Source organism: Adiantum capillus-veneris, chromosome 5 (genome assembly GCF_014529385.1).
Source record: "Adiantum capillus-veneris isolate H3 chromosome 5, ASM1452938v2, whole genome shotgun sequence".
NCBI classification, from domain to species: domain Eukaryota; kingdom Viridiplantae; phylum Streptophyta; class Polypodiopsida; order Polypodiales; family Pteridaceae; genus Adiantum; species Adiantum capillus-veneris.
In genome coordinates this window covers 130,128,357-130,156,161 of record NC_140935.1, presented here as the reverse complement: position 1 = coordinate 130,156,161, position 27,805 = coordinate 130,128,357, and the positions used below count along the sequence as shown (strand labels likewise).

The 27,805-nt window shown below is 45.3% G+C and overlaps 1 protein-coding gene across 8 annotated transcripts in view; it reads left to right on the top strand.

Annotated features, from left to right (window-relative positions):
* Positions 1–27,805, top strand: part of ATRX (P-loop containing nucleoside triphosphate hydrolases superfamily protein) — a 172,871-nt gene that overhangs the window by 17,854 nt on the left and 127,212 nt on the right. For 4 of the 8 annotated variants that reach the window (XR_015188194.1, XR_015188195.1, XM_086512848.1 and 1 more), the window contains 8 exons: positions 5,505–5,635; positions 5,737–5,799; positions 5,886–5,981; positions 6,070–6,162; positions 6,272–6,462; positions 6,538–6,790; positions 6,899–7,012; positions 7,112–7,204. Coding sequence is in view for 6 of the 8 variants with exons in the window: in XM_086512847.1 (XP_086368973.1) it covers positions 5,505–5,635; positions 5,737–5,799; positions 5,886–5,981; positions 6,070–6,162; positions 6,272–6,462; positions 6,538–6,790; positions 6,899–7,012; positions 7,112–7,204 (1,034 nt within the window). In the remaining 2 variants the exon portion in view is untranslated. The remainder of the gene's footprint in view (positions 1–5,504; positions 5,636–5,736; positions 5,800–5,885; positions 5,982–6,069; positions 6,163–6,271; positions 6,463–6,537; positions 6,791–6,898; positions 7,013–7,111; positions 7,205–27,805) is intronic. The other 4 variants (XM_086512853.1, XM_086512852.1, XM_086512849.1 and 1 more) reach the window with 3 other exon arrangements.

Sequence of the window (27,805 nt, the reverse complement as noted above, 5' to 3'; positions counted from 1 at the left end):
AAGAATTTCTGCACACACATGTTGACTGTTTCTCAGAAGGCCTTCGAGGCAAGTTACCTCTATCTCATCCTGATGACCTAAATCCCTGGAACCACACCACCAACCGGCCACCTTATCGTGTTAGCCGAGCCCAGAATGAAGAAATCATGAACCAAGTGAAAGACCTTCTTGAAAAGGGTCTCATCCAACCTAGTGCTTCACCTTACTGTTCTTTGGTTTTACTAGTATTAAGAAAGACGGATCTTGGAGAATGTGCATTGATTATAGAGCTCTCAATAAAATCACCATCAAGAATAGATTCCCGATTCCAAGGATTGATGATATTCTTGACAAACTTCAGGGATCCTTTTGTTTCAGCATGATTGATTTGAAAAGCGGATATTATCAGATCAGAATCGCTCCAAGAGATGTCTACAAGACAGCCTTTCGGACAAGTTTCGGTTTATATGAATTTTTGGTGATGCCCTTTAGACTAACAAATGCTCCAACAACTTTCAACCAAATGATGGATAGGATTTTCCGAGAGCATCGATCTTTTGTAGACATTTTCTTTGATGACATTATAGTTTTCTCCAAGAATGAAGCAGAGCACCGACTCCATTTGCTACATGTCTTTCAGGCATTGCACGATCATAGATCGGTTATTAATGCCAAAAAGAGCGAGTTTTTCTTACTGGAGATACATTTCTTGAGACACATCGTCTTAGCAGCAGGAGTACAGATGGACCTGGCTAAAATTGAGACAATCCGCGATTGGCCTGACTTAATGAATGTTCATGAAGTTTGAAGCTTTTGGGACTTGTGCTCTTATTATCGGCGGTTCATTTGGAAGTTTGCAGAGATAGCCTCACCTTTGCACTTATTGACTTAGAAAGGAGTCCCTTTCTCGTGGGGATTGACAGAGGTGACTGCTTTTTAGACACTTAAGGAAAATTGACTACTGGACCAGTGTGGCTTTGCCAGATTTGCAAAAGCTATTCGAAGTTTATTGTGACTCTTGTGGTCGTAGTTTGGGAGCAATCTTGATGCAAGAAGGCCATGTGATTGCTTATGGAAGCAGAATGTTTTCAAGGCCAAAATTGGTAGCCCAGATTCATGAGAAAGAGCTATTGGCAGTGTTCCATGGTCTTACACAGTGGCGACATTATCTACTCGGAGCCGATTTCACAATTTTTACAGATCATCAGAGTCTACGCTACTTCTTGTCACAGAAGCAGCTTTCGGAAAAGCAGATGCGGTGGGCTAACATCTTGTCACAATTTCACTTTCAAATTGTCCATGTTCAGGGACAAAAAAATTAAGTGGCTGATATATTGTCTTGGAAGCCCCTCGTCTTGGCTATTTCCGCGATTCATTGTAACAAACTACTGACATGTCAAGGCCTAATTAATGGAGTCAACTTACAGAAGCCGGCCGAGGGGCCTAAACCCTAAGAAGAACAAGTAACAAAAGAAAGAATTCCTACCAACTTATGGGGACTCCGTTCGATGGGGCCCCAAGTGACAAAGGATTAAAATAAAGCAAGACACGCACACACACACACACACACATAAAATTGATGACGTGGTAAATTTCCGAAAATTGCGCAAACATAATGACGTGGCAGGCTGTACGGTTTATGCGTTTTGCGCTGGCTGATGACATGGCAAGTTGTACGGATTTCCTTGATTTACGATGGCAGCTTTTTGGCTTTGCTTTTGGCCTAGATGCTTTTCAGTTTTGAAGGCTTTTCACTGTAACTGCTTTTCAGGCAAAGGGCCTTTAAATATGAGGTTAGGGCTCATTCTTTGGCATGCTTCCTGGAGAAGGTGCAGAGTCTGGAGTACCGGCTTGTACTGTGTTGATGCAATATAAAGAAATACCGAAAGGGGCGCCAAGGTTTGGGGCCAATACTCTCTGGGGTGGAATTCCGCCACTCCGTGTCGTGTGTCGTCTCTCTCTTTCACTTCAGTTGTTATTGAAGTGCTAAAAGTATGTTCCGTCTGTTCTTTTCTATTGGCACGTGGTGCTTGCCTTGTGACAGTGGTATCAGAGCATCAGGCGTGTGCTTTTCTGAAAGCATACTGGTCCTACAGAACAACAGACAAAGCAAACCAGAGACTTCTGGGAATTTATTCGAGGTATCTTCTCCCTCCAACCCGAACTTATTAGCCACTCCCACCCTTACTTCATCGCGCTTCGGGCGCGCTCCCGTCTTCACCGCTCATGTCAAAAGAAGGATCCAAGATTTGTTTCGAGTCACTGTTTTTCTCAGAGGCAGTGCCATGGAGATGTCGATAGTTACCAAGCCGCATACTTCCAAGGACTTGGCAAGCTTACAAGAAAAGTTTTTGCCCGAATTTATATGGTTTTCGACATCTTCCTTCGGAGTGCAACTTCTGGCAGAGTGGGGTATCCTGAAATGCTTGCCATGGAAACCCTAGCAAATTATAACTTGAAATTTCTCGACATCTCCTATCTCTCAGTAGATGTCTCTTCACGAGCAGATGACCTTGGAGATCGAGTGCGATTGCTATCTTGGGACCACCATCGCCGCCAAAGAAACACTGTTTGTCCAAGAGCTGATGGACCATGCTGTGCTCGGCTACGACCTTATGGAAGAAACCTAACCCTAATTTTTTGTGCAGGTTTTAGCATGGAAAGTCAGTCGACTTTTTGAGCTCGGCTGATGTCGAGATTGCTTTTCAAGTTTGAATTTTGTCTGAGAATCTGTTTGAGAACTTGTTTGGTGATCCTGTTTGGAATTTGTTTGAAATGGATGGTATCTGTTTTGAATCTGTCTTGGTGCCGATTTGAATTGTTTGACTCTGGTTTTAATACCGATTTCAATGATTGGTGATTTTACTCCCGGGTGGAGTAGTGAAAAATGATGTTTGAGAATGCTTGTTCATACTCATGGCCCGGACCCTTGTGGTTATTTGCGGGGGGAGTATTGAATGATTGAAAGTGTTGTGTCTACTCATGGCCCGGACCCTTGTGGTTATCTACGGGGGGAATATTGTTGTTGCTACTCATGGCCCGGACCTGGATGGTTATGCGGGAGGAGTATTAAGAAGTCTGAGTAGTGGCTACTCTCAGCACCTCCAAACGACGCAGGCTGCGGTCTGGGGGGCGTTTGGTTGTAAAAGGCCTCTATATCTCACGGTCCGGACATTTTTAGGTTATTTGCGGGAGGAGTGATGAGGGAGTCGTTGAACAGCTCATGGCCTGGACCTGGATGGTTATTTGCGGGGGGAGTGTTCATGGGCGGCTTTATGTTTCTATGTCTTGTAACATGCATATGTAAGCATTTGTGTTGCATTGTGATATGCCAATTACTGAATATTCCTAATTGGATGAGATTGCCTGGGTATGTAATTTTAGTGCATCAAGACACCCGTGGAAGATCAATACGGTTTGGGGGTGATGGCTAATTTTACTACGCCGGAATATCAAGAGTTCCGATCTGGACGAAAGGAGAAGCTAACTCCTTGATTAGAAGAGCAGAAAGGAGAAGCTAACTCCTTGATCAAAACAGCCGAAAGGAGAAGCTAACTCCTTGATCAAAAGAGCAGAAAGGAGAAGCTAACTCCTTAACAAAAAGAGCCAAATGATTGTCCCTTGGATTTTTTTTTTGAGCTAACTTGAGTTGTTTTGCAGATATGCTGTAATCGCGGACGATTACTCTCTTTCAAGAAGGGGAGATGTAACAAACTGCTGACGTGTCAAGGCCTAATTAATGGACTCAATTTACAGAAGTCGGCCGAGGAGCCTAAACCCTAAGAAGAACAAGTAACAGAAGAAGAAGTCCTACCAACTTATGGGGACCCCGTTCGATGGGGCCCCAAGTGACAAAGGATTAAAATAAAGCACGACCTGCACACACACACACACACACACACATAAAACTGATGACGTGGTAGATTTTTGAAAATTGCGCATGGTGACGTGGCAAGCTGTACGGATTTTCGCGTTTTGCGCTGACTGATGATGTGGCAAGCTCTACGGACTTCCGTGATTTACGCTGGCAGCTTTCTGGCTTTGGTTTTGGACCAGATGCTTTTGAGTTTTGAAGGCTTTTCATTGTAATTGCTTTTCAGGCCAAGGGCCTTTAAATATGAGGTTAGGGCTCATTCTTTGGCATGCTTCCCGGAGAAGGTGCAGAGTCTGGAGTACCGGCTTGTACTGTGTTGATGCAATATAAAGAAATATCGAAAGGGGCGCCAAGGTTGGGGCCAATACTCTCTGGGGTGGAATTCCGTCACTCCGTGTCGTGTGTCGTCTCTCTCTTTCAGTTCAGTTGTTATTGAAGTGCTAAAAGTCTGTTCAGTCTTTTCTTTTCTATTGTCACGTGGTGCCCGCCTTGTGACATTCATCATAGAAGCTTCGAGGATATGGTTGACTAATTTGCCACAGATCCCGACTTTATTGACGTGGACGACTTTGTTCGCAGTTGTTTAGTATGCCAGTTCGCAGTTCACTTTTGGACTTTTGGGGGACCAATGCCTATAGAAATAAGGCCGGTCTCAAACTTGTGACTCTATGGTAGACTTAGAGGGAGTGTGTGTGCATTCCAAAAGTTGTAACTTTGACACTAGCTCAATCTTATAAAGAAATACTGCCAGGGTCACGACTTGAGGGGCCAGTTCTTCTGAGAGTGAAACTCCTCCACAGCATATTTCCAATTCAAGCTCACTGTTTTCCGTTCAAGTCCAGTATTGTTGCAATGTTTTACTGCCTCGTTGGGTGAGTTGCCGGTTTTTTGGTGTAAGTATTTGAAGCTTGTATTGTAAAGTATTAATTCAGGTTTGAATGTCCTTTTTCCTTTTTTTCGTGAGGGGGGGGGGGGGGGGGGGGCGGGGGGCAGGAAGACATTAAAGATAAGACTCAAAAGTTTAATGATCATAACAAAGTTGCGATCTACCACCCTATCCATGTAAAGCCGTATTTTGGCAAGTTGGAACTAGCATTTCTAGGTGGCAGTTGTAACCATGAAGGATTGCTTACCTTGGACCTCTAGCTTCCTGTGTGTTAGTCCTCCTTATGTACCCACCAGTGGAAAACAGCCTCAGTATAAGAAATGGATTGTACAAGTTAAGCTGTTAATTTTTTTCCTTTCTTGTAGCTCGAGCTTAATGTAGTTGTTTCTATTGTAAAAATGCATTCCATGGATGCTATGTGGAAATTGCTTGGAAAAAGCAAATGCAGGAAACCCTTCTGTACAGTGAAATTACACCGGACACCTGAATTCTGAGGAACTTGTAACATGCATCTAAGCCTTAAGGTCCATCATGGTGTGTTTGTGCGCATCTGGTCCATTGAGAATCTTGCACCAAATTTTGTGCTTGTAACAGAAATGGTGGTAATTTATAGCAGACATAATAACTGAAGTTGAAGTTATGAATGCTTTAGAGTTAGACGCATTTAAACAAACCACAGTGTATGTCAAATAACAGCTTTAACACTTCCCAGCTGTGTGCTGCCTTCAAATTGCCTCAAGTGTTTGAAAATGCTGCTATTAACAGGTACGCTCAAGATGGTGGATAGTTTTGAACAAGGTTCCGATGAGGAATTGGAAAGTAGCGAGGAGTCCGATGAAGGTAGTGATTTTGATGAAGATGCATGTTCAGCCTCTGAGCATGAGATTAATACAGATGTATGTATTGGTTCCATAGTTCTTTCTTTATCTCGGGTCTTATATTTGTTTTACTTCCATTCTTTTATTGTCTTCCAGATAGCATTGTTTTTTCTCTGCAGGACCCTTTGACAGAGGAGGAGATTAATGATCTCATTGACAAGCTTTTTGAAGTTGAGAGTAAGGTGTAACCTGCTGATTTGAGTCATTTTGAGTTCTTAGCCTGATTCTTTCTGGTTTGTGAATTATTAACGGTTTCCCTTCATTCAAGGCCGCTGATGCTCAAGAAACTTTGGAGGAAGAGTCATTGGCTGCTATGAGACGTGAAATCGAGGCTGAGCTTGCTGTAAACCTATCTGGCTCTGAGGTTTGACCTCCTGACATGTTCACTTTGCAAGAGTTTCCACATGCTGTATGTTGGCTTAATCAGAGCTTTTTTGAATGTTGTATGTAAGCTTGATGCAGCGGTAGAAGAGGAGCTGCTTACGTTTGTGGAGCAGTGGCAAAAAGCTCTTGACAAATTAGAAGACGAAAGTGGCCTTTTGCAGGTCAGTGCGGCAACGTATTAACAAACTTTTCTTTTCTAGCTAGCCCTGAGATAGCTGCAGCAGCTTATATACTTCCTAGTTTAGTGTCATTTGAAAATTTGGTGATTAGGAACGGCTCGATGATGCTGGAATTGAGTTATCTAGTCTTTTCAAGTGGATGGAGGAGAAAGCACCTCAATGTTGTTCAACAGAGGCTTGGAGAAAGAGGACACATTGGGCTGGACTTCATCCAAGTGAGGAAGTGTCTAATACTATTCAGACGGCAGAATCTGAGCTGGAGCTTCGTCGGCCAGTGAAAAGGTGATTCTTGGTTGTATTCATTGTTTGGCTCTCTTCAGTCAAGGTTTGACAAGGGTTGGCACTTTGTATGTGCAGACATCGTGGGAAACTTATAGAAGAGGGAGCAAGTGGCTACTTGGAAAAGAAGGTGTTGGATGCTGCTGATGTTCAGCATGTTTCTGAATCAAAGGTTCAGAAAGGTGATGGATGGGAATCTTTAGATTCTCTTCTAGAAAATGAAGGCATCAAGGCAGAATCTAGTGGTTTTGGCAGCAAGGCCTGGGCATCAGTCTACTTGGCTGCTACGCCAGAGCAAGCAGCACGTCTTGGCCTTCCTGGGGCAGATGAAGTAGGAAATCTACTCATGCTTTTGTAAATGCTTTCTGCATTGAAGTTGGTTGATGCGAGTAATTTAGCGTCTGGAGGGAAAAATGATCAGCGAATGTTCGTGTACAAGGTTGAGGAGATAGTCGATTTGGAGGGATGCAAGAAGGATTTTTACACTGCTACAGCTTTAGCTAGTGAGAAAGAATCAGGGCTTACTGAGCTACAAAAGAAAAATTTGAAAAGGGTAAGCCAAGCAATGGACTTCGCTACATCACAATGTCAAAGATCACGCGCTTCCAACTTCGTGTAATGCAGTTTGTGTTTTGCTTATAATGTAATTCAGGTTGGAGAAGAAGATGACATTAAAAGAGCCAGATTGATAGATCGTTTTTTCTTGAAACGCAAAAGGAAAAATAGAAGTGCTATGTCCAATCAGGTATGGATAACGTTACTAATGTATGTAGGGAACCTTAAATTGTCTAGTAGGTATGGATAATTTTGCTAAGGAATGTCGGTATGATTGAACGTAACTTATCATTATGGATAATGTTACTAATGTATGTAGGGAACCTTAAATTGTCTAGTAGGTATGGATAACCTTGTTACGGAATGTAGGTATTATTGAACGTAAACTTAAGTCATATAGTAGGTATGATTTTCCTTACTAATATGTGAGTTTAGTCGTCTAGTAGGAAGTAGGTGAAAGTGCCAGCATCTCCGTAGGTTGGTTACCAAGGGCCTAGAGCGAAACATCTCACTGTTATGCATGTGGCTATGCTACTAGCACTAAAAAGTACTTAGTATCAGTCCAGTGTTTCCAGTTAGGGTTGAAAAGTGAGAAATTGACACACGGAAGATTAACAAGTGATGATAAGGAAATCTCCATTATGACTAATGATCAATAGCAATGCGCAAATGTACAATGTAATTGTAACTTATATAGTCAAGTGCATAGAGCGATGACAACAATACTAAGATCAGGGTGAGTAGGGAGAATGAAAAATGGTAGAGAGAATCTTTCCCCAAAGATGGGGGAGGAGGTATTTTCCTCTAAAAAAGACTATTCATAAAAAGGGTAGCTCTCCATAATCTAGGTGCTCTTTCATAAGGAAAGTTAAACACACAATGCTTAACAGTAACTGCTAACGACGCATCACCATAATAAAAACTAAAAGCCCTTCACTCATAATTAAGAGGATGAATTCTAATGATGTGATATGAATTGAAGATTACCTGCTCCACAAACGTGTAGTGCTTGTATGCTATCTTTAGTAGAACATCATGGTCTAGCCAGCAAAGAGAGTCATAAGCTACTTCAAACAGAAGGCTATCAGCTCTAATCATAACCACGAATCTTATGAGCTAACCATAACAAAAGAGAGAGAGAGAGAGAGAGAGAGAGAGAGAGAGAGAGAGAGAGAGAGAGAGAGAGAGAGAGAGAGAGAGAGAGAGAGAGAGAGAGAGAGAGAGAGAGAGAGAGAGAGAGAGAAATGAAATGAAATGTTATATTAACGTCTTCAAAAGGCCATAATGACCTATGAGACCCGAAAGTTACAAAGTGGTGGATCTGATACAAAGTCAGAGTAACAAAATAACCTAACAATAGTACAAAACAAAGATATATACTATGGGGTCCTAAGTAGGTTGATGTGAGCCAAGCTAAAAACTAAGCCAAAAATGGGCAGCTTGTTGGGATAGCTGAATCACAAGAGATCTAGCATGTGTCATTGGCGAATCTCATCAATTTCCTCCATGGTTAGTAGTCTGACTGGGCGTCGTGCATGCCTGGCCAGCCTGCTCCGAATTTTCTGTCGTAGCCTCCGTCGATGCTGTGTAGCTGTCACGGGCGCCTGGATTTCTCCAGTTCAATCGCTCGGTCAATCAGTGTGCCTCTGGTGTGAGACGAGGGGGAGCTTTGCTGTGGGAGTGGCTCTTGCGGCTGTCCCGTGTCTGCTCTGAAGAAGTCTGTGATCCGTCTTTGAGATTGGCTAGCCTCGCCATTCATCAGGCTATCTCTGTGTTTGCGCAGCTCGAGCAAGAACAAACCCAGACATCTTTGATCTTCGTATCTCATGACTCTTGAGAGTGGTCCAAAACCCTCTCTGAACAAGCAATGGAAGCGGCCTCGTATCTCGTAGTAGACGGGGCAGCGGCATGTATAGTGTAGCTCTGTCTCAGGTTCCATGTTACACAAGGGGCATGTCCTGTCCTCTGTCGGTACTCCTCTGTATCTCCCAGTTTCAATCCGCAACTGGTGAGAGGATGTGCGTAACTGGCCAATAGCACATCGTATCCCATGAGACAAGTGGGTATCCATGTATCTGGGTCTCGTCACAAAACCATCTTCCGTAAGCAGGAGAAGGTGGTCTCTGTAAAAAGCCATCTTCGTGCCCAATTCCTGTGTTGGTTGTATCCATGTCCTCCTGGTGTCTAGCTGAGTCAGGTCTTGGCGGATGAGCTTGGTGATCTCTGACTGTGTAAGAGTGAGAGATGGTGCATCCAATGAGTAATGGAATGGTGGCAGCCTGTCTATGCTGAACCCATGTGCCTGAAACCATGATGTCATCTCCCCATACGAGCATGTTGTATCTCCTTGTATGGCTAACTGTCGAGAGGATTCAAGTGCTATGCGAGCATATCTATTTCTAGGAAGTTCCCATGTGCGGTTTATGAAGGAGATTGATCTGGTGAGTGCCTCCACCACTAGTGGGGAGGCCGCTAGCTCTGCTCGGATAATGGCTCGTGGTACTGATGCCTTGGCTCTAATGAGCCGCGAGATCATAGAGACGAGAGGTTTCTCCATGTTCCCCCATCCGTCTGTGCGACCCGACCTCCCGTGGTGATCCAGTGAAGGTCCCCATATTTCGGTTCCATAGAGCAATGCTGAAGCCACCAAGGTGTCAAAGAGCCAGAGCTTCGTTCGAGGCTCTTGAAACTGAACCTGCGAACACATCCTCTCCAATCTACCCAATGCTACGTGGGCTCTAGTAAGTCTGGTCTCAGCTGCTCTTCTGAGTGAGAATGCAGGTCTGCTAAAACCCACTCCAAGGTAAGTGTAAGCGTCTGTGTACTCCACAGTCTCCTGGCCGTATGTGAATGTAGGTGTTGACCTCCTGATCCACTGTGGGGTGGAATTAAACACCATAACCTTGGTTTTACCTAGGTTGACAGACAAACCACTTTTGTGGGCAAACGTATGCAAAGCATCCAATTGACGTTGCATTCCCTCTAGGGATTCGGAGATCAACACTATGTCATCAGCATATAACAAAAGTGGAATCCATGTCCCTGCCAGCTGAGCACCTTTATCCCCATCGGTGTCAATGTAGTCAGAAATCTCATCCACATACATACCGAGAAGAGTAGGAGAGAGCGGGCAGCCCTGCTTCACCCCAATAGTGGAGTGAACCGGTGTAGAAAGTCCCTCCAGGGTGCGTACATGCCCTACTACTGATCTGTACAATGCCATGGTCCCCCAAATGAGTTCTGTGGGTACTCCCATTTCCTGTAATCTGCGCATCAGTCTAGCTCTGGGTACTGTGTCGAAACTTTGCGGAAGTCCACAAAGCTACAATAGATCCGTCTCCCATGAGATCTGCCTTCCTCGATGATGGCCCTGAGTGTCAGGATATGGTCAAGAGTACAGAAGCCTCTCCTGAATCCTGCCTGCCCAGTTGCACGTATTCCCTCCCTCTCTACCCATCTACTCAGCTGTTGCTCAAGAATGGATGTATACAACCGTGCCAGTGTGCCCAATCATAATAGTGCGATAATTCCCACGCTCCATGGGGTCTCCTGATTTGAAGATAGTTACGATCGTAGATAGGCTCCAAGTGTCCGGTAGGCCCTCGCACATGGCACGGTTAAACATAACTGCTAGAAGCTCTGCTATAGGTCTTTGGCATGCATGAAATGCTCAGCGACTAGGCCGTCATGATTATATGCTCTCCCAGTCTTCATCCTGTCAATAGCTTTCTTCACCATCTCAGCGGTGAAAAAGACACATGAGTGTGGGCATGGATCGGGGGGGTTGGGGAGGGGCGGCTGTCCAGGTACTGTGTACAAAGATGATTCGTACTGACCCCAGGTCTCTGCAGAGGAAATAGCAGAGGGGGGGGGGGACTGCTCATGAAAGAGCCGCCACACCTCATGCGAGTCCTGACTCAAGAATAGCTGATATAGATCCTGCTCGAGTCGAGCCAAAAAAGCCCTCTTCTTCCGCCGCACCAGGCGTCGGAAGTCAATCTGTGATTGTCTGTGAGTGACGTCCCCCAACAACACCTTCTGAAGTCTGGCTCTAGTCTGGCGGCACTCCTCATCGTACCAGCTGTTTAGAGGCATGCTCCCTGATCGGCGGCTGTGCTCAGGCTTGGTGTGTGGGTATGCTTCTGTTGCTGCCTCATGTAATGTCGGTGTCAGTATAGTAGTTAGCTCCTCCAGAGGTCGCCTCGGGTCCTCAGTGCATAGGTGTCTGTAGATTCCTTCCATGTATACATAATCCGTCTCCCGTGTGAATGTGTAGCGAGTGGGGGTTGCTACTCGTGGCCTGTGTGCTACACTGAATTGGAAGGAGATGGTCATCGACACCAGAGCATGATCCACTGCCACCCCGACCGGTCTGGGCCCACCAACTATGAGATCCTGGATACTAGAGATGAGATTCGGCTGTGCTATGACATAGTCCACAGTGCTGGCTCCATGTCTGTGTGGGAAGCATGTAAAACCTCCCGCAACAGGAAATCTCTGTAGGCCGTTCAAGATGGCCAATCCATGTGCAGTGCCCATGTCTATCAGGTGTCGCCCATACTCAGTATATTCCACATCGTGTGATAGTCTGGAAAGGCCCGTCTCTGCAACATCTAGCTCTCTTAGCATCTTCTCTGAAGTATCATAAAACACTGCCTGGTGATGGGCAGTCCTAGCATTGAAGTCCCCTAGGATGATAATGTCACCATCCCTAGAGAACTCCCATATGTCATCATCCAAAATAGAAAAAGGGGACTGTCCTCTGGGTGATGCATAAACTGATGTACTCGGGGGAAAGTAGCAAATAGCTAGATAGAGGTATATGCCTGTCTTTGCTTTCAGTCTCACCCACATGTACCTAGCCTGCTCATCCCTGCGGGCTATGTGTATCAGTGACTGTAGATCCTCTCTAAATAACACTGCCACTCCCCCCGAGCCCCGCCCTCTGTGCTCTGAGCGTGTCTCCTGTCTGTAGGTTGTCTCCCACCTGTATCCACTGATGTGTGGCATGGATTGCCCAGGGGCCTGGCGTGTCTCAGAGTAAAAGATGATGTCTCTTCCAGTAAAGCTATCCTCAAAAGCTCCCACATCAAGACGCATAGATCCATTGTAGTTCCAAGCAGCTACTTTGAGTGTGGTCCCATAAGTCTCGCACCATCATGTGGAGCGTCGCTCTAGTATTACCACTTTTCCGTCTCGGTAAAAAGCGATCTTGCCTTTTCCCCTTGCCGCTCTAATCTCCGGCATTACTTCTTGCATATGAGCGATCTGCGAGAGGGTGAGATCATCCCCGAGAAAGATGCCAGCCTCTTTAAGAGTTGGTCTTTTCTTCAAGAAGGACTTCTTCGCTTCCATGGAGGGAAAACGGAGGATGAGTGCTCTTTCTTTTGAGGTTTCTCCACTGCTTCAATTTTTCTTTATGTTGCCCACTCTCCATGCCCTTGTGTGCGTCGGCTCATGAATCCCCATCAAGGCTGTGAGTTCTTTTATTTCTTCGTCCACATTAGAGAGAGAGAGAGAATGAAATGAAATGAAGTGTTATATTAACGTCTTCAAAAGGCCAAAATGATTTATGAGACCAAAGAGTTACAATGTGGTGAATCTGATACAAAGTCAGAGTAACAAAATGAAATGACAAAATGGTAAAATAAAAGTACTATGGGATCCTAAACTGGTAGGTGTGAACTAATCAGCTAGCTGGGATTGTCATAAGTCACAAGAAATCCAGCATCGGCCGTTGGCGGATCTCATCAATCTCCTCCATGGACAGTAGTCTGACCGAGCGTCGTGCATGTCGGGCCAAAGTGATCCGAATCCTCGGAGTCGGAGAGAGAGAGAGAGAGAGAGAGAGAGAGAGAGAGAGAGAGAGAGAGAGAGAGAGAGAGAGGGAGATGAAATAAAATGTTATATTAAAGGCCATATTGACTTACATCATGGTGAATCTGATACAAGGTCTGGATAAAAAGAAAGAAAGAAAGAAACTAAATAGAATCACTACTAGAGTTGTAAATGGTGGGTATGAAGAGCCTGGGAGGTACATATACAAAAAGTGGGTGTGTATCTCAGAGACGGATACAAAATGGTGGATATATGTATTAGAATCTAGAGATCGCTCGCATCGGTCACTGCATGCTCATGTCGATGTCCTCCGTGGTGAGAGTTTGCACATGGCGTCTCTTATGTCGCCAATATAGATTTGATCCTCTGCAGCAACTTCCTCCGTCGATAGGAGTATCCCCTCATGCGGGGCCTCCTGGATCTCCCCAGCTCTGCTGCTTAATCACTCAGTATACCTTTTCTAGTGATGTGCCTTGTATCCCTCCTCTCTAGCTGGTCTCGTCTCTGCTCAATCTTATGTCAGTCTCCCGCTGTGTGAGCTTCTCTCTCTCTCAATAACCTTGCTCGATATCGTTGAATCTCCAATAGATAGAGGGCAAGACATCTTTGATCCTGGTATCTCATAACTCTAGATAGAGGCTCGAAACCCTCTTTCTAAAGAGATGGTGAAAGCGGTCACGCATCTCATCTGAGAGAGAGAGAAAATGAAATGAAATGTTATATTAACGTCTTCAGAAGGCCAGAATGACCTATGAGACCAGAAAGTTACAATGTGGTGGATCTGATACAAAGTCACAGAGAGAGAGAGAGAGAGAGAGAGAGAGAGAGAGAGAGAGAGAGAGAGAGAGAGAGAGAGAGAGAGAGAGAGAGAGAGAGAGAGAGAGAGAGAGAGAGAGAGAGAGAGAGAGAGAGAGAGAGAGAGAGGAGGAGAAGAGGATTTTAACGTCGTAGGAAACTATCCCAAGAGATCTATCCGACGACTAACGAAAGGTCTCTGCGTCGCGTCCGCCCGTTCTCTCCCAGCGTGCGTGCCATATTCCTCCCGCTGCGTTGCTAGTTGTCCTGCCGTGCTTGCGTTGTGTATTTGTTGCTCGCGCTTTTTGCCCCAACGCCATCTACTTTAGGTTTCCCCTCCTCCCTCCCTTGCGCCTCTGCTTTGTATGACGCCCCGTGAGTACGTTTTCTTCCTGCCTGTGTTTTTCTTTTACAGGGGTTTCTTGTGATTGCTTCTTTTGGCTTGTTGTTTTCTGTGTTTGTGACTTTTTACTTTGTCTGTGTTGCATGTTTATGCTTGTTATATTGCCTGGTTGCTTGTGTGGGGCGTGGGTGAGTGCTATGTTGCTTGTGTGTGTGTTACATAGGTGGTGATGCTTGCTTCGCTGGGATGAGCTTTTTGTCCTTGGAGACGTGGATTTGGATATTAGAGATTCTTTGGTGGAGTTTTCAGCCACCTACTTGCGGAATGGGTGGGTGTTTTTGCTGCAACTCTCTGCCACTTTCTTCCCTTACTCCCCTGTTCCTAGCCTTTCGATGTATCACCCATCTTTTGTAATTGTGTATCGCTCATAGTTTTCTCCCTATGGTTTGTTGTTATTGTATATTTCAGGGGTTTTTTCACTATCAAACCCGGCTATCTTGTTGTGCCTCTAAAGTCCGGGCAAATGTCATGCGTGTAATCTGATGACGTAATACAAAATGAAATCGGCGAGTAGCCTTAGTAAAGGGCGATAATTTTGGCTTTCATGGATTTGTATGCTAAACTTTACCAGTACTTTACGACACAAGGAAACTTCATGAATAAACTTGTGATTGGAAATCAACCCTTCAAAGCAACTTAGGAATTGGTAGCTAGAGTGCTCCCAAGTAGACTGATGTCACAAGACAGGCACCACGTGCCAATAGAAAAGAACAGACTTTTAACACGTCAATAACAACTGAACTGAAAGAGATAGACGACACGCGACACGGAGTGGCGGAATTCCACCCCAGAGAGTATTGGCCCCAAACTTTGGCGCCCCTTTCGGTATTTCTTTATATTGCATCAACACAGTACAAGCCGGTACTCTAGACTCTGCACCTTCGCCAGGAAGCATGCTAGAGAATGAGCCCTAACCTCATATTTAAAGGCCCTTGGCCTGAAGAGTAGTTATAGTAAAAAGCCTTCAAACTCAAAAGCATCTGGTCCAAAAGCAAAGCCAAAAAGGTGCCAGTGTGAATCACGGAAATCCGTACAGCCTGCCACGTCATCAGCCAGTGCAAAATGCGGAAATCCGTACAGCCTGCCACGTCACCATGTCAGCACAATTTTCAAAAATCGTCGTACAGCTGCCACGTCATTAGCTTTTGCGTGGGTCCTGCTTTAATTTTAATTCCTTTATGTCACTGGGGCCCTATTGGACGGGGTTCCCATAAGTTGATAGGACTTCTTCTTCTGCTACTTGTTATTCTTAGGGTTTAGGCCCCTCGGCCGACATCTACAAGTTGGCTTCCTTCTTCAGGGCTTTGACACGTCAGCAGTTTGTTGCAACTGCTCAAGAGGCTCTTGCCTCGGCAATCACGCATAAACACATAGAACTGTACATATGGATGAATAGCCCTTGAGCCGGGCATCACGATTCTGTAAGGGGAGAGAGGTGCACGAGAGCGGAATCATCGTGCTACATAAGAGAGAGGAGAAGGCAAGCTTTCCATTAAAGCTGTGAACCTGCACCCACCCACTACTCACACACACACACACACTCACACTCACACTCACCACAAGATGGTTGGGCCGATTGTCACTGAAATCCAAGTGGTAAAAGGGTGGCTAGGCTCAATTTGGCTCAGTTCATGTCATTTAGGCCCCTCATTGAGACTTCATATGTTGGTAGGTACTAGGAACTTAAACCAAATGGGCATAGAGGACACTTGGCGGCTCCAAAGCGAATTTGCAAGACACCTCAGCTGGGAGGGGGCGCCCAAATCGACATGGAGCTGAAATGGACCGTTTTCTTATTCATTGTGATCCTACAGTGTGTGTGTGTGTGTGTGTGTGAGTACGTGGCCTTCACATATGGTAACTTACATAATGCATAGCTTGGAGGGTAGTTTTTTTTTTTCCGAGAAAAAGATCCTTCTATTAGTTAATGAAAACTGCCCATAGGGCTACAACCTCCTCTGCAAGAGAGGGCTACAACAAGCATGATGGGGAGACTCTTCCAATGAAAGAACAACATATATACAATGAGGCTAAATCAAGAGATGGGAGGAGGGAAGAGCCACACAGGTGGACAGTAGTGCCATCTGAGCACCCCCTGGACTATGGTGTAGAAAGGCCCAGGGCTCCAAAGTCGAAGGAAAGCCTCGCGGCGCTCCCGCATGTGGTCGGAGCTGCCCTGTAGTCCCTCAAGCTGTCCTCTGAGAGTATGGATCAGCTCTAGCCAAAAGTCACGAATAGTCTCTGCTGGTGGCACAAGGCGAGCCTCAAAGATGCGGAAACAGCGGGCCCGCCAGATGAACCAAAGTGTCAGGCCACTGATGAGCTCCCAACACTCCTCTCTCTCACTGCACCACTCCTGTGGAGTAATCTCTGTAGCAGGCTGGAGTGTAGGATGTCCCCCCTGCATCACTATCATCCTGTTGGTGGACGATAGCTCAAAGCTTGGAGGGTAGTTTCATATCCATTTAAACCAACATTTGGACTGTGAAAGGTGGCTGGCTGAATTGGTATAGCCTGAGAATTTGGCGTCCTAGCCACCTGTTTTTGGACAAAAAATGTTTGCCTTGGAGCCCCAATTGATTCCGCAACATGCGAATGCTCCCTGTCCTGTTGGGACGCATAAGGGACCTTGGCTTGAGCCTCAATGGGCTCTATTGGATGAGAAAGTTGCCTTGCCTGCTGTGATAGTGGTGGAACTTGTGTAAACTCCATAAACGTGGGATTCTGCACTAATCGAGTAAACACATTCACAACAACCAAATGTGTTTGCCCAATCATTAACCCTCGAACTTGTTGCGCATTCACATCAACAAAAGGTACAGACAGTGGTGGCTGGGAACTCTCGCCAACCTCAACACTTGAGGGATAGCTTGTCTGTCCTGTGAAGAAGAACCCTCTTCTTTGGTGTCATTCGTCTTGTGAGCCATAATGGAATTCCAAGTTCTTGTACTTTGTGTCTTTGCCGAAAACCAACCAAGGCTCATTTCTTGAGGAAAAAGTGATACTGTCTCGACAACGGAACCATGAAATCGGCCAGTAGCCTCACTAAAGGGCGGTAACTTTGTCTTTCACCCAATCTTTACGCTATTTAACCTTACCTGTATTTTACAACACAAAGTAACCTCACGAATAATGTCACAAATTGCTGACGTGTCAAGCCGCTGAAGAACGGAGCCAACATGCAGATCTCGGCCGAGGGGCTTAAACCCTCGAAAGAAGCAACAGAAAAAGTTTTACCAACTTGCAAAGTCTTATCGAGTGGCCTATTTTTAAAGAAGAGTTCCCACCAACTTATGGGACCTGGTCCGATGGGGGCCTAAGTGACCTAAAGAGATTAAATAAAGCAGAGCCCCCCCCCCCCCCCCCCCCCCCCCCCCCCCCCCCCACACACACACACACACACACTCACTCAATTGCGTTGAGTCATGATAACGTGGCAGCTGTACAAACATCCCAGAATTTGCATTGACGTGGCAAGATCGTACGGAACTCTGCGTTTTGTGTTGTAGGTGCTGATGTGGCAATCGTACGGATTTTCGTAATTTGCATTGACAGCTTTTTAGCTTTTGGGCAAGACGCTTTTAGAGTTTAATGCTTTTCATGTAACTGCTTTTCAAGGCCAAGGGTCTTTAAATATGTGCCATGGGCTCATTCTCTGGCACGCTTCTAGGTGAAGGTGCAGAGTGTGGAGTACCGGCTTATACAGAGTTGAAACAATATAAAGAAATGCCGAAAGGGGCGCCAAGGTTTGGGGCCAGTGCTCTCTTAGGGTGGAACTCCACCACTCTTGTCTCGTGTGGCGTGCACTCTAAGTGTTATTTAAAGTGCTTAAAGTTGTTCAGTTTGTTCTTTTCCATTGGCATGTGGTGCTCGTCTCTGTGACAGTGGTATTGGAGCTTCAAGCGTGTGCTTTTCTAAAAGCATACCGGTTCTACCAAAGAGCAGACAGAGCAAGATGGCACTTCTAAGATTTCCAAGAAATATTATAAAAGAATCTCCGTGTCCCGACCCTAGACTTATTAGCCACTCCCACCCTTATTTCATCGCGCATCGGACGCGCTTCCGTCTTCATCGCTCTATCTTATAGGGCATAAGCCATAAAGATCACTTACAAGAGAAGGATCGAGGATTTTTCAAGCCGCTGTTTTTTTCAGAGGAGTCCCATGCAATGGTGGATGTCTATAGCTACCAAGCCGCACACTCCAAGGACTTGGCAAGCTTTCAAGAAATTTTTGCCCGAAGTTACATGCCTTCAAACATCTTTCTTGGGAGTGCAGCTTTTGGCAGAGTGGGGTATCTTGAAGAGCTTGCTACGAAAACCCTAGCAAATTACGACTTGAAATTTTTTTGGACATCGCTCACCAAGTGTCTTTTCTCAAGCTAATAACCTTGGAGGTTCGGTGTGATTGCTATGTCTTGGGACTATCATCACAGCCGCAGGAATACTGTTTGTTCAAGAGCTTATGGACCATACTGTGGTCGGCTACAACCTTAAGGAACAAATTTAATCCTAATTTTGGTGCAGGTTTTAGAACGGAAGACCTATCGACTTGCGAGCTCGATTGATGTCGAGAATGCTTTTTTAGTTCGATTAAGCAGTTTTTTCAGTTTTTTAGGTGATCTTGTTTGGAATTTGTTCAAAATGGATGGTATCTGTTTTAAACGTGTCTTGGTGCCAATTTGAACTGTTTGACTTTGGTTTTAATATTGGTTTCAATGATTGGTGATTTACTCCCGGGTGGAGTAGTGAGAAATGATGTTTGAGAATGCTCGCACATACTCATGGCCCGAACCCTTGTGGTTTTTTGCGGGGGGAGTATTGAATGTTTGAAAAGTGTTGTTTATACTCCTGGCCCGGACCCTTGTGGTTATTTGTGGGGAGAGTATTGTTGTTATTACTCATGGCCCGGACCTAGATGGTTATTTACGAGGGGAGTATTAAGAAGTTTGAGTAGTGGCTACTCTCAGCTTCTCCAAACGACGGAGGTTGCGGTTTGGGGGACGTTTGGTTGTAAAAGGCCTCTATATCTCATGGCCTGGACCAAGATGGTTATTTGCACTGGGGGGCCGGGGGGGGGGGGGGGGGGGGGGGGGTTTGTGTGTGTTCATCGATGGCTTTATGTTTCTATGTTTTGTAACATGCATATGTGAGCATTTGTGTTGCATTGTGATGTGCCAACCATTGAATATTCCTTGTTGGATGAGATTCTTCTGGGAAGCCAACGACCAAGGAAGTCAAGAGCTTAGATATGGAATGAGAATATACTCCTTATTGGATGAGATTCTTCTGAGAAGCCAACGACTCAGGATATCAAGAGCTCCGATTTGGAATATGAAAACCGATTGTCCCTCAGAATTTCCCTTGGAATCACCCTTGAAATTTTTTGAGTTTTGCACAAATACGGTTATCGTGGACGATTACTTTCTTTCAAGAAGGGGGGATGTCACAAATTGTTGACTTGTCAAGCCACTAAAGAACGGAGCCAACATATAGATCTCGGCGGAGGGGCCTAATTCCTAAGAAGAAGAAGCAGAAGAAGTTTTACCAACTTGCAAAGTCTTGTCGAGTGGCCTATTTTTAAAGAAGAGTTCCCACTAACTTATGGGACCCCGTCCGATGGGGCCTAAGTGACCTAAAGAGATTAAATAAAATGGAGCCCACACACACACACACACGCAATTGCGTGAAGCCATGATGATGTGGCAGCTGTACGGACAACCCGGAATTTGCGTTGACATGTTGACGTGATAGTCAGGGCTGACAATTTTTTAGCTTTTGGCACTGGCAGCTTTTTAGCTTTTGGGCCAGCCGCCATATGCTTTTAGAGTTTGATGCTTTTCTTGTAACTGCTTTTCAAGGCCAAGGGCCTTCAAATATGTGCCATGGGCTCATTCTTTGGCACGCTTCCGGGTGAAGGTGCAGAGTGTGGAGTACCGGCTTGTACTGAGTTGAAGCAATATAAAGAAATACTGAAAGGGGCGCCAAGGTTTGGGGCCAATGCTCTCTTGGGTCGGAACTCCGCCACTTCGTGTCTCGTGTGTTGTGCACTCTCTTATCTCTTTCAATTCAGTGTTATTTGAAGTGTTTAAAGTTGTTTAGTCTATTCTTTTCCGTTGGCACGACGTGCCCGTCCGTGTGACAAAAAAACCTGTGAGACAGGAATCCAACACTTCAAAACTACCACGACTTGGTAGCTAGATTCCAAGCCCTTGTTGGCCCTAAAGGTTCGTGCCCCTTTCGGTATTTCTTTATTCCCATTAAACTTGGAGAAGACGTGTAAATTTCTACGAGTTGTCCCACTTTTATTGGGCTGAAAATTGCCTGCTCTAGCCCAATTTCGACATCATAACGACTGTGGAAGGCTTCATAGACAAAATCCTCATGTATAAATGATGTATTAGGTGACTTGACTTTCCATGCAAATTAGAGCACTTTTGCAACACTAACGAGAAAATACAGGACACTAAATTCTCTGTTTTCAGCCTCTAAAATGCTCCAGAACACTTGTGTAGCAGTTTTCTAGCTTCTCCAAAGCTCTTGAGACTTTTAGGCATAAAAAAAGGTCAAAACCCTAAACCTGCAAAAAATTACAGCAAACTGCAGTTCTCTGTTTTGGGCTCTGTTTTGCGTGCCAAACGTATTTGTAGCAAGCCCTCAAGTTCCCGCACTTGTAGGGCTACTTGCCCTTTGATTTAGACGAGATTTCTCGCTTGCAAGAAATCTCTCTAAATCAATCTGTACTTGCTTAGGATTAATAGTTAACTAATCGGGTACCCGTTCAAGAGGCTCTTGCCTCAGAAGTCGCGCATAAATCCATAGAACTGCACATACAGATGAATAGCCCTTGAGCCAGGTATGCACGAGAGCGGAATCATCGTGCTACATAAGACAGAGGAGAAGGCAAGCTTTTCATTAAAGCTGTGAAACTGCACCCACTACTCACGCACGCACTATAGGGTCACAATGAATAAGAAAACATTCCATTTCAGCCCCATATCGATTTGGGCACCCCCTCCCAGTTGATGCGTCTTGCAGATTTGCTATGGAGCCGCCAAGTCCTCGCCATCCTTTTACTACTCGGATTTCAGTGCCGTTCGGCCCATCCATCTCATGGTGACCTGGCTTTCATTGTTGCGAGTGAAACTCTGGCCATCGACCATTTCACACTGCCTATACAATGTCCGGTCATTTGTGACTTCAAAAAGAGGGTCCCAAAAATTAAATAGAAATCAAGGGAAGGAAACAAACAAATAAGGTAAATGTTTGTCACAGTCTCGTGATACAAAAGGGTACCAAGCCTCCCTTCTTTTGCGCGCGCACAGAGAGAGAGAGAGAGAGAGAGAGAGAGAGAGAGAGAGAGAGAGAGAGAGAGAGAGAGAGAGAGAGAGAGAGAGAAAGAAGAAAGAAAGAAAGATTTTTAACGTCTATGTCAGGCCGAAATCGGCCTATGAGACAAATCAAATGTACATGGCGTGTATGTCATCCGTCTATCGGAAAGACAAATGAAACAAAACTGAAAGAGAGAGAGAGAGAGAGAGAGAGAGAGAGAGAGAGAGAGAGAGAGAGAGAAATGAAACGAAATGAAATGTTATATTAACGTCTTCAAAAGGCCATAGTGACCTATGAGACCAGAAAGTTACAAGGTGGTGGATCTGATACAAAGTCAGAGTAACAAAATAACCTAACAACCGTACAAAACAAAGATATAAACTATGGGATCCTAGATTGGTCGATGTGAGCTAAGCAAAAAACTAAGCAAAAATGGGCGGCTTGTTGGGATAGCTGAATCACAAAAGATCTAGCATCGATCGTTGGCGAATCTCATCAATTTCCTCCATGGTTAGTAGTCTGACCGGGTGTCGTGCATGCCTGGCCAGTGTGCTCCGAATCTTTTGTCGTAGCCCCCGTCGATGCTGTGTAGTCCTTCGTAGTCGTGGGCGCCTGGATTTCCCAAGTTCTATCGCTCGGTTGATCAGTGTGCCTCTGGTGAGAGAGAGAGAGAGAGAGAGAGAGAGAGAGAGAGAGAGAGAGAGAGAGAGAGAGAGAGAGAGAGAGAGAGAGAGAGAGAGAGAGAGAGAGAGAGAAATGAAATGAAATGTTATATTAACATCTTCAAAAGGCCAAAGTGACCTATGAGACCAAAAAGTTACAATGCGGTGTATTTGATACAAAGTCAGATTAACAAAATAAATTAAACTAGGATAACAAAATATAAATACTTCGGGATCCTAAACTAAGCAGTACAATGTGAAGACAATATGGGAGGGGAGTAGAGATCCATCTTCATCTGCACTCTGGATGACGAAAGAGTATGGCTTGAATCCTTTGCCGTAGCCTCCTTCGAAATTGTGTAGCTCCTCTTCTCCCTCGGGGTCGTCGAGATCTCCCTAGCTCCAATGCTCGGTCTATGAGAATGCCAGTAGTGCGGGTAGACCTCTCCACCATTGTTGGTTGCTCCTCTGTCTGTTCTTCTAGGTGTACAGTATCTAGTGTAAAGAAATCTGTGATCCGTCTCTAGGGATGTCTCTCTTCAGCTCTCATAGTACACTGTGCAATGACATATGTCATAATGTACTTCTGTCTTTGGCTCTAGATGGCATATGCGGCATATTCTGCTATCTGTTGGTGTCCCTCTGAATCTGCCAGTCTCAATCTCGAGCTGATGTGAGGACGTGCGTATCTAGCCAATGGCACAACGCAAACCATGCGAAAGATGCGTGTCCATATAGCTAGGTCAAATCACAAACCCATCCCCCGTGAGGTGGAGAAGATGCTCTCTATAGAAAGCCATCTTTGTGCCCAACTCTTGTAACGGCTCTATCCATGTCCTCCTCGTGTCCAGCTAGATCAGATCCTGACGGATGAGTCTATTAATCTCTACCCGTGTCAGAGACCTCAAGGGTGCCTGTAGAGAGTATTGAAAAGGAGGCAACCTGCTGTCCATGGTGAAACCATGATGCCATCTGTGCATACTAGCATGATGTATCCCCATTAAGAGCTAATTGACTGGAGGACTCTAGAGCCACCCTGGCATATCTGTCTCTGGTAGTATCCCACAGACTGTGTACAAAGGAGACTGATCTGGTGAGCGCCTCAATCTCCATAGGGGGGGCAGCTAATTCCGCTCGAATGATATCATGCGGTACGGAAACCTTGGCTCTAATCAGCGGAGAGATCATAGATACCATGGGCTTCTCCATACTCCTCCAACCATCCTGGCCTATAGGTCCCCAAACCTGCACCCCGTATAACATAGTAGAGGCAACCAAAGTATCAAAGAGCCATAACTTTGTCCTAGGTTCCTGGAACTGAACCTGCGAACACATCCTCTCCATTCCTCCCAGAGCCACACCGGCTCCAGTTAGTCTAGTCTCTGCTGCTCTTCTCAAAGAAAATCTTGGCCCAGTAAAGACTACCCCCAGGTAAGTGTATGCATCCTGTATACTCCACAATCTCCTGACCATATTTGAAAGTAGGTACTGATCTCCTGACCCATTGCGGTGTGGTGTTAAACACCATAACCTTTGTTTTACCTAGGTTTACACACAACCCACTATCCTCTGCAAAACTGCGTAGTGCATCCAAATGTCGTTGCATACCTTGTGGTGAGTCAGATATCAGCACAATATCATCGACATATAGCAACAATGGGATCCACGTCCTTGCCAGCTGGGCACCCCTGTCACCCTTTTTGTCAATGTAAAGAGAGAGAGAGAGAGAGAGAGAGAGAGAGAGAGAGAGAGAGAGAGAGAGAGAGAGAGAGAGAGAGAGAGAGAGAGAGAGAGAGAGAGAGAGAGAGAGAGAGAGAGAGATGAAATGAAATGTTATATTAACATCTTCAAAAGGCCAGAATGACCTATGAGACCAAACTGATACAAAGTGGTGAATCTGTTACACTGTCTGGGTACCTTAGTACTAAAGTACTAGGTGTGAAAAGTGTGAAAGTGAATGTGGAAAACTAAATACAAAGTATTAAATAAACTTCTTAGGAGCATTCTGGGTGTCTGGCTAGAATGCTTCTAATCCTTTGTTGTAGTCTCCTCCGGTGAAGTGTGCTTCTGCCTCTTGGTCGTGGTCGTCTCGATTTCCTAAGCTCAATCGCTCTGTCAATTAGGGTGCCTTTGGTATGAATGTGGGTACTCCTTTGTGTTGGCTGCTGGCCTCTTGCTTCCCCTTCCACTCCTGCTTCTCTCAATCCGAAGAAATCTGTGATCTGCCTCTGAGGTTGTAGTGCTCTTTGTCTTCTCATTAGATTATCCCTGTGCCGATGTAGTTCCAGTAGGTACAAGCCTAAGCATCTTTGATCTTGGTATTGCATGATTCTATCTAGAGGTCCAAAGCCTTCTTCAAAGAGGCAGTGAAAACGCCCACGTATCTTGTAGTATACTGTGTAGTGGCATATGTAGTGTAATTCTGTCTCCGGCTCCATTCCGCATAACTTGCAAATTCTGCTTTCAGGTGGGATTCCCCTAAATCTGCCAAATTCAATTTCCAATTGGTGTGAGGATGTACGAATTTGACCAATAGCACATCTCAAACCATGAGACAGGTGGGTATCCATGTAACTCTGGCGAATCACAAATCCATCTTCAGATAGTTGTAGGAAGTTTTCTTTGTAGTCGGCCATCTTCGTGCCCAATTCTTGTGTAGGGTCTACCCATGTATAAAATGAAATGAAATGTTATATTAACGTCTTCAAAAGGCCAAAGTGACCTATGAGACAAGAAAAATTACAATGTTGTGGATCTGATACAAAGTCAGAGTAACAAAAATAACAACAATAACAACATAACATAACAAAATAAATATACTTCATGAGATTGATGTGTATCCATATAGCTAGGTCGAATCACCAATCCATCCCTTCTGAGTTGGAGAAGATGCCCTCTAAAGAAAGCCATGTTCGTGCCCAACTCCTGTGCCGGGTCTATCCATGTCCTTCTGGTGTCCAACTGGGTAAGGTCTTGGTGAATGAGTCTAGTAATCTCCACCCGAGTAAGGAGACAACGATGGTGCATAAAGGGAGTACTGAAAGGGCGGTAAGCTGTCCATGCTGAAGCCATGTATTTGGAACCATGCTGACATCTGTGCATACCAGCATGATGTATTCTCTTGTGTAGCTAATTGTCAGGAGGACTCAAGGGCCTATCTGGCATATCTGTCTCTGATAGTATCCCATAGGCTATGCATAAAAGAGACTGATCTGGTAAGCGCCTCTATCTCCACAGGGGGGGGGGGCTGCTAACTCTGCTCTAATGATCTCGTGTGGCACAGAGGCCTTGGCTCTGATCAGTCGGGAGATCATAGATACCAAGGGCCTCTCCATGCCTCTCCACCTATCCTTACCAACAGAGGGTCCCCAAACCTGAACCCCATAGAGCATAGCGGAAGCTACCAAGATATCAAAGAGCTAGAGTTTTGTTTGGAGTTGCTGGAACCGAACCTGCGAACACATCCTCTCCAATCTTCCCAAGGCCCCGTATGCTCAGATCAGTCTAGTGTCTGCTGCTCTCTTCAATGAAAACCTTGGCCCAGTGAAGACTATTCCAAGATAGGTGTATGGATCTGTGTACTCCACAGTCTCGTGACCATAAGTGAATGTAGGTGCTAATCTCCTGATCCACTGCAGTGTGGTGTTAAACACCATAACCTTGTTTTACTAAGGTTTACAAACAATCCACTGTCCTTTGCAAAGCTATGTAATGCATCCAAACGTCACTGCATACCCTCCAGTGAGTCAGATATCACCATAATATCATCATCATATAACAACAATGGAGTCCATGTCCCTGCTAGCTGGGCACCTTTGTCACTCATTTTGATCAATGTAATTGGAAACCTCATCTATATACATGCAAATAGAGTAGGGGACAATGGACAACCTTGTTTCGCTGCAATAGTGGAGTGAACTAAGTGAGATATCCCCTCTGGAGTGGGTACATGTCCCATCACTGATCTGTATAGAGCCATGATCCCCCAAATACAACTCATTGGGCCTGTGCATCAATCTCACTATGGGCACCATGTCAAATGCTTTGTGAAAATCCACAAAGCTACAATAAATCTGTCTCCCATGTGCCCTACCCTCCTCAATGATGGCTGTGAGTTTCAGAGTATGGTCGAGAGTGGAGAAGCCTTTCCTTGAAACTGGCCTGTCCCGCTGCCCGTATGCCTTCACTCTCTGCCCATCTGCTCAACTGTTGCTCAAGGAGAGATGCATACAATAGTGCCAATGTGTTTACAATCATAAGGGTACGGTAGTTTCTAGGCTTTGTAGGATCCCTTGCGTTGAAGAGAGGAACAATAGTAGATAGTCTCCAAGTCTGAGGTAGACCCTCACACATGACACAATTGAACAAAACTTCAAGAACCTTTGTCAGCATATTTCTAGCATGTATTGATCATATGCCCTCTTGGTCTTCATCGTGTCAATGGCCGTCTTTACCATCTCAGTGGTAAAGGAGTTAGTTACTCATAGATGGGCATGGCTCAGGAGGATCTTGAAGAGGTGTCTGTCCAGGGACCGTATATAAGGATGTTGCATACTGACCCCACACATCAGGTGAAGTAGAGGAGGGGAGCTCATGAAAGAGATGCGATGCCTCTCCTGTGTCTCTGCTTAAGAACAACTAGAATGAGGCTCGCTCCATCTGAGCTAGGAAGGCTGGCATCTTCCGTCGCACAAGGCACGGGAAGGCTATCCGAGATTGTCGGTGATTGATGACCCCTAGGAGAAGATCCCTCTGAAGCTGTGCTCTCGTGTCTGTGCACTCCTCTTCATACCAATTGTTCTGAGGCATGCTCCCAGGATGACGTCTCTGCTTAGGCTGAGTGTGTGGGTATGCCTCAGCTGTTGCAGCATGCAATGTCTCAATCAGCAAAGTGGTGCTCTCCTCCATCAAGAGTCCTGGCCTGGCTGCTGTATATAGACGACCGTAGATCTTCTCTGTAAATAGAGTCAGTTTGTGGTGTAAATGTATAATGGGTATGTGTCCTCCCTCCTGACACCCGAGCTGTACTATACTGAAAGGAGACTTAAAGTGTCAAGAGAGCATGATCCACATCTACACCCACTGCTCTGGGTCTTGCTGTGAAATCGTGAATGCAAGGGATAAGGCTCAGATGTGTCATCACAGTCCATTGTGCTGGCCTTACACGTGTGTGGAAAGCAAGTAAAACCAGCTGCTGTTGCTGCAGGAAATTGTTGTAGGCCATTAAGTATGTCCAATCCATGTGACGCTCCCATTTCCATCAAATATCTTCCGTACTCGGTGTACTACTCAATGCTCATCTTGTGAGTGTCTCTACAGCACCATATGACTGTTATCTAGCTCTCTCGATATTTCATCTGAGGTATCATAGAAAGTTGTTTGATGATTTCTCATGCGGGCATTAAAGTCCTCCAAGAGAATGATGTCACCATCTTTGGAAAACATGTCCTCGTCTAATACAGAGAAATAGGATTGTCCTCTAGGTGCGGCATACACTGATGTGCTGGGGGAAAGTAACATTTAGCAATGTACAAGAATCTGCCTGTCTCAGCCCTCAATCTGACCCTCATGTATCTGACTTGAGCATCTCTCCAAACAACGTGCACAAGCGGCTGTAACTCCTCTTTGAATAGGACTCTTGCTCCTCCCGACCCTCCGCCCCTGTGCTCTGATCTCGTCTCTGCTCGTCAAGCTGTCTCCCATCTATATCGAGACACACGCGGCATAAGCTGTCTCGGTGCCTGGTGTGTCTCTGAGTAAAAG